Source organism: Sceloporus undulatus, chromosome 4, assembly GCF_019175285.1.
Source record: "Sceloporus undulatus isolate JIND9_A2432 ecotype Alabama chromosome 4, SceUnd_v1.1, whole genome shotgun sequence".
In the NCBI taxonomy this organism is placed as follows: Eukaryota; Metazoa; Chordata; class Lepidosauria; order Squamata; family Phrynosomatidae; genus Sceloporus; species Sceloporus undulatus.
Window position 1 is genome coordinate 3360118 of NC_056525.1, and position 6620 is coordinate 3366737.

The 6620-nt window shown below is 45.5% G+C and overlaps 1 protein-coding gene across 1 annotated transcript in view; it reads right to left on the reverse strand.

Annotated features, from left to right (window-relative positions):
• Window positions 1-816: 816 nt before the first annotated feature.
• TM9SF4 (transmembrane 9 superfamily member 4) overlaps window positions 817-6620 on the reverse strand; it is a 43272-nt gene continuing 37468 nt past the window's right edge. The window contains exons 15-18 of the mRNA XM_042463130.1: window positions 6101-6164; window positions 4162-4281; window positions 2957-3046; window positions 817-2447 (exon numbers count right to left, since the gene is read on the reverse strand). Coding sequence (XP_042319064.1) covers window positions 2298-2447; window positions 2957-3046; window positions 4162-4281; window positions 6101-6164 — 424 coding nt within the window. The 3' untranslated portion in view covers window positions 817-2297. The remainder of the gene's footprint in view (window positions 2448-2956; window positions 3047-4161; window positions 4282-6100; window positions 6165-6620) is intronic.

The window sequence follows — 6620 nt, forward strand, 5'->3', positions numbered from 1 at the left end:
TCAAAATCTTATTGCCCAGGTTTTTAGCTTCTGCAATACTATCGGGCACAGCTTACCCATTTCCGGGTTTATTTTAGCAATTCAACAACTGTTTCTAGCCTGTTTTATCTACTAGACAAGATGTGAGAAACCAAACTTCCTAAATGGTAGCCATGACACAAGACCAGCAGTGTTTGCTAATAAACTGGGACCCTTAGAAGCTTTACCATCCTTGACTTGATCAAAGCGATTGCAACAGGCTGCATTCCTAACATTAAATTTGAAGTATGGGGACATTTCCTCTGTTTGCATGCAGTCAAGACTTTTTACTACATCACAATCCTTTCCTCTGGGTTGTGAACTGACACATCGTTGGACTTGGACCATGGTAACTCACTTTTTTTTGCCATTGCAGAGGTTGGAATTCTAATGCTAATGAAGACCCAGAAAAACCTCTCCTCAGAAGGCTTGGTGGTTTCACCATTTTGGTTGCCCTCCTCCAGACATGCTCCAGCTTGTCCACATCCTTTATGAACTGTGGTGCCCAGAACTGGACTTAGTATTCTAGGTGAGGCCTGACCAAAGCAGAATAGAAAAGGTGAAGTAAGAGTTCATTTCACTGGCTGAAGTAGTGGTACATATATTTAAGCCTCACTTTTTCCCTCAAATCTGTGGCTAAACTTTCCTTCTATTAGAATTATTCACCCTTAGATTGTGAAGTGAGACTGACCTTCACAGGGCAGAAGCAAGACTATGAACTGTACCCTGAAGATCTCAACAAAGCACTTGTGGCATACAGCTGAAAGTGGCTTAAGCAAAGATAGCTACAAGACCAGCAACAGGACAACAGCATATTTATTTACAGTTGGGTTCAAACAATACATTAAAAAGTACAGGGGATACAGTGGGGGGGGGGGCGTTGAAATCATTAGTGGAGGGGATTCACTCAAATATTTTAAACCTAGTTCAAATCAAGAGTTTACTAATGAATCCACAGCATGGTAACAAATGGTACCACAGTGTAGAAACAAAATACCACGGTTCCTCTTTGTCAGGCCTTGGTTCTTGGCTGGCATGGCTTTGGAATGATGAGGAAGGAAGGGAGGCATGAGGGGCAAGCTCCAGCAATAGCTGAGAACCTTCTTCATCCCAGCTTTGCTCAGCCTGGTGCTCCTCCAGATGTGTTGGACTGCAGCTCCCATAATCTCTGGCCACCTTCAACCTCTAGAGGATCAACTTCATCATTTGGACAGATTAGGAGAACTTGGGTGAGCCAGTACTGCGGAGGAGTGGACGGGGCTTGAAGAAACACTTGCAGAAACAAGTATTTCCTTCCTTGGAAAACCAAATGGACACGCAGAACATATCCAGTTCCCTTCCGTCTCTTGCGCTTAACAGCAGCAATTGCCAACGTTTGAGTCACCAACTCCTTGGCACATGAACAGTGGAGTGAGTTTGTCTGGTCAGGGCCTGGAACTTCAATCCAGCAGTTGCTGGGGAGGGTTGAGGAGATTTCCAGGGATGTTTGTCCAAACTTTTCAAATACCTTTATTCCAGTTTGCAGGCCCCTTCCACTGTGAAAAGGATTAAGTTCCAAACTTTTAAAAACTGTCATTCAGAGTAAAGAGCTTGCCAAGATGACAAGCAGTTGTCACTGCTGTCTCCACTAAAACTTCCATCACTGAGCAGCTGGGAGACGCAAGACAAAGGCTGAGGAGTTTGAAAACCCTCCACGAGAAACTGCACTTGTCTAGTTCTGAAATGGCACCTCCATGGCACCAGGAAGAGGGAGCTGCTGGAACCAAGGCATGGCCAAGCGCCAGCCCACATTTTTAGGGATTTTCCCTTCAGAAACCACAACTTCCACTGTCTTCTTCCTAGGCCAGGTACACCAAAAGGCTATTCTGCACAGTTACTGAAGAAAGTCTCTCCCTGAATTCAATACCTGCTTGATAAAAACTGTGACCATTGCATTCTAATGTTGTTGCCATGTCATAGAAAAATTGGACAAAAGGGAGAAAAAAACTCATTGAGAAAGATGCTTCAGAGATTAAAAAAAGTCCCTTATAACCAGAATAGAGTAAAAGTTAAAATGCAAAGTATCTACACTCTCCTTCCCCTCCATGAGACTCCCCCAGATCCATGGACACTCTGCCAAAGATTACATTCCAAAAATTGAACTATTTTTGTTTTATTTCTTGTGTCCCATTCCCACCAAGTTTTGTTTCCTTGGAAGAAACAGGAGAGAGTTCCTTGTGTCCATCCTAAGAAGAAACCAAGAGGAAGGCTGCTTTGTGCTGTATGGCATTGGCGCATCTTCAGTCTATTTTCACAGCAGCATAAATCTTGCGGACGAACATGTAGGCTGCATAGAAGCCAATGGTTCCCGTCAGGAGCCAGAATGACAGCACCATGAGGGCTGTGTAGCCAAAGTACAGCAAGGAAGGAATGAACTCCACAATGTCCAGCTGGAAAAGAGAACCAAGATGAAGTCAAACGGGAGGAAGAGGGATGGAGACACAACCCTAACACTGACCTTCTTTCACTGGTCACAAGCAGGATAACAGACTCCTGCGTACACTCTTTCTCCACCACTATAGAACTGTTGAGTGAACCACTGAACAAACCACTGCCTGGGTTTCCCACTTGAAGGAGGAAATCATGATACTACTCCTGAACAAGTATCACATGCTGAGTCAGTGGGGAGCCAACATTCTAAGGCAGTAGAGCAGTGTGGCATAGTAGTTTGAATGTTGGACTATGACGCTGGAGACCAAGGTTTGATTCCCAGCTCGGTCATGGAACCCACTGGGTGACCTTGGGCAAGTCACATGTCCTCAGAGGAATGCAATGGCAAACCTCTGAACAAATCTTGCCCAGAAAACACCCTAATGGGTTTGGCTTAGGGTGGCCCTAGGTCGGAAATGACTTGAGGGCACACAACACACATGCATGCACACAAAGCCAATAATAGTACCTTGTTCACAAAGTAGAAGATTGCATAAATCAACACGTAGAAGGCAGATCCTCCAGACACGAGGAAAGTCCTCCACCACCATCGATAGTCCTGTCAAAAAGAGCAGAGAGAGAGAGATGCAGTTTAGCAGCACTCTGAACATGTTCCCTGTTAGGAATCCAGCCAGGTTTGAACCAGCACAGTTTGTTTGTATAGAAGGACCTGCTTTTGCAACAGAGATGTAAAACCAGGTAGTCTGATGTTTCCAGGACTGTTATTCTTACACATAACTACATTCTCCCAAAGGCAGAGTCTCTTGACAGAGGGAAGTCAGAATATTCTCCCACGGGGGAGAGGGGGAAGACCAGGAAGAGTTTCTTCTTCCTCATTCACATGCTTTGTGTCAGGAGATGTCTGCATTTTTTACATCCAAAGAAGCAGGGAGAGTTCATCCATTCTGGGATCACACAGTCTGCCAGGTTTGACTGAATGTATTAGTTCATATGTCTGACTACCTCTGTTGAGATTTGACCCACATTTCTTTTTGGCTACGATCCATATACAGTAGTCTCAATTATCCGTCCTTTGGTCATCCGACGTTCCAGATTATCCGACGTTCCATGCTTCTTCATGAGTGCGTGTGTGGCGCGCTCACGAAGAAGCATGGGACATCAGATAATGGCGTGGCGGCTTGTTTTCCTTTGGGCTGAGGAAAACCAAGCCGCTGAGGAGAGGACTGAACACTTGGCCCAGGCCTCTTCTCAGCAGCTTGGAACCTCAGCCCTCTCTCAGCCTCTGGCAGGCTCCCCCCGCCCCCCACAGCCAAGCTGGGGCAGAAGCTGCCGCAGAGGAAGCAGGATTCAGGAGCTAAGCAGGGAAGGAGGGAGAGAAGGAGATGGGGAGAAAATGAGGGAGGGAGGGAGGGAGGGAGGGAGGGAGGGAGGGAAGGAAGGAAGGAGGAAAGGAGGAAAGGAGGGACTTTTGGCCCCAATAGTGGTGCAGGTGCGCACGCGTGTTGTCGTTGGGGGACAATTTCTTGGACCCTCTGGATTATTTGACTTTCGGTTATCCGACTATCAACCAGCATGTTTATGCCGAATAATTGAGACTCTACGTACTACAAGGACAGAGAAGAGAGCGCTGGAGCACTTAGAGACCTGAAAAGTTATTCCCCAATCTCCCCACCCATCCTCTGAAAGCTCCCCAAGATGTACCAGGATCCTTACCTCAGCACAGAGCTGGAAGTACACCATGACAATGCTGATCTGGGAGCACGAAACCACAAGAATGATGAACACCAAGAAGAGGAAACCAAAGAGGTAGTAGAACTGATTCTCCCAAATGGCCTGAACCCAAGAGACAAATAAATAAAGGAGACATTGTGAATAAGATGAGATAACTAGGGAAAACAAGATGCTTAAATGTCTATCAGGGCAACTCTACTTTAAACAGCATGGCATGGCAATCAAGCAAACTTGCAGGGAATTATCTACAGATCCCTACCCTACTCACATGAAAGACATTTCTCAAGGTTTCACAGGAAAACAGAATGACTCTTAAGCCAGTTTAAGATGTGTGATGAAGACCGTCCCAAAGATTGCTGGGGCACCCTTTTGATAAGTGACCGTCTTAACTCCATGCCTTCAATGGACTGAAAAAGCAGTAGGCATATTGTATTTTTATTTAATTATCCCACCCTATGTCCAAGGATCTCAGGGCAGCATACTATAAAATCAATTCATAACAGTTTAAGCTAGTAACCATTTTAGAGACTCAAAGCATATTAAACCATTTATTACCTACAGGGAGTGAGAGGTGTAAGAGAAGATCAGACCAGATTTATTGTCTGGCAACTAAAAATGTTAAGAATTTAGACAATACATCCTTAAAGCAGGGTGTAAGCCAGGGAGTACCATGTTTTACTATTATTAACAACATTAAGTAATCCAACCACTGTAATTATGAATATGCAATGACAGCTACCCTTACAGGTGGGAAACCATTTTATGGAGGATGTGCCATACACAATCCTGACTTAGGTCCTGTGCATCACATGTGTTACTTATCTCTGTCCTGCAAGCTTCAGGTGGTTATATTGATTATCCAAGCCAGAGTCTGGGTGAGGCATTCCACTAGTGTTAATACAGTTGTGCAAGTGGTGGTGCTTAAATATAGTCTTTAGTGCAGTCAGTCATTCTGCAAGTACTCCCAGAGCCCTATCATTTCTGATTTGGTAGTTGTAGCAATGTGTTTGCTCAAGGATATAAACTGCATGACTATTGGGGATCCAGAGGAACAACGCTGGCACACATTTACATGATGGTACAAGTGTTCAAGACCATGGCTTCAACCCCATGGATCAGCCTATGACCTACTGAGATGCTGTAGCTTTTCATTGTACAGCTGAGGGCTCAAATGGTTAAGCAGCTCCATCAGGAATCAGAATTCCCTCCAGAGAGAGATCTAGTATGTCAGGGAAAGATCCTAACCTATCCTCTTCCTTGGCAAGCTAGTTTTCTGTAGGAAGGAACATTCAATCTTGAGAGCTCCCAGCTCCAAGTGGACTAGCTTATGAACAGAATGACCAGCAGGAAGCTGACTTGATCAGCCCAGCATTCTGCTCTCTTTGCTGCTAAACCCCAACCGTTTTCTCCCAAGGATTATAGGCTCCCTGTCCCTGATCTGTGGAGTGCTTTGCCAACACAGTCCTTCTCACCATGCTTCCTGCTGTTATTTATCTTCCCCCCAAGCTGAGGGAGCCCTGCTTGCCGAAGGCTCCACAAGGCATCAAGGACAGACGTCATGTAATAACCCATTTGTGCATGCTGCCATCCCAAGTGGCTGCAATGTGTTTAGAGATGTGTTCCCCCATGGGAAAATACAGTCCACAGGATGCAGCAAGTGGCCCCTGCAGCCTCCAATGCCCCCCCCCCCCCCAATTTAAGAAATGGATTGTCAATGGGAAAAACACGCAGACATAAAAACACTCAAATCCCAGCCAGAAATATAGTGGCTTGGTTTACCTTGTTCCTCACAATCCTCAACTTCTCCCCACCCCCTTGACAAAAAACCCCAAACCCAGCTATATTCAGGCTTGACCCAAACATAAACACAACTGTCTAAAATACACTGGAGATAGGCAGAGAAAGCGGCAATGGTACTTACACTGAATATGAAGAAGAGTTCAATGAACATGGCTCCAAAAGGCAGAATGCCAGCCATAAGGATCCTAAGCAGCAGAGAAGGGGGGAGGGGGGAGGAAAAGGTTGTGGGAAAGTGAGAGGTGGTTTACTATACATGCATACTGTTTCACTATAGACTCACTGGGTATCAATTCACCTAACATCTGCCTCTTGGAACCCCACATTCCACATGAGTGAGAAGTCTTACTTTTGTCAAGGAAAACCAGCATCCTCATTCTGAAAACAGCCAGTCTGAGGGCTTCCTGACAAAAAGAGAATGAAAACAATAGCCCCTTTTGCCCCCCCCCCCGGCAACTTATTCCATTCAGGTATCCTGCTGAGGATTTAATGGCTCTCATGCTCTGGGTGGCTGCCACTGGACCACCAGACTTGAGCACTATGCTGACACCAGTTTAAACCTAAGTACAGTGGTACCCCGGGATACGAAATACCCACGTTACGAAATTTCCGGGATACGAAAAAATCCCATAGGAAATAATTGT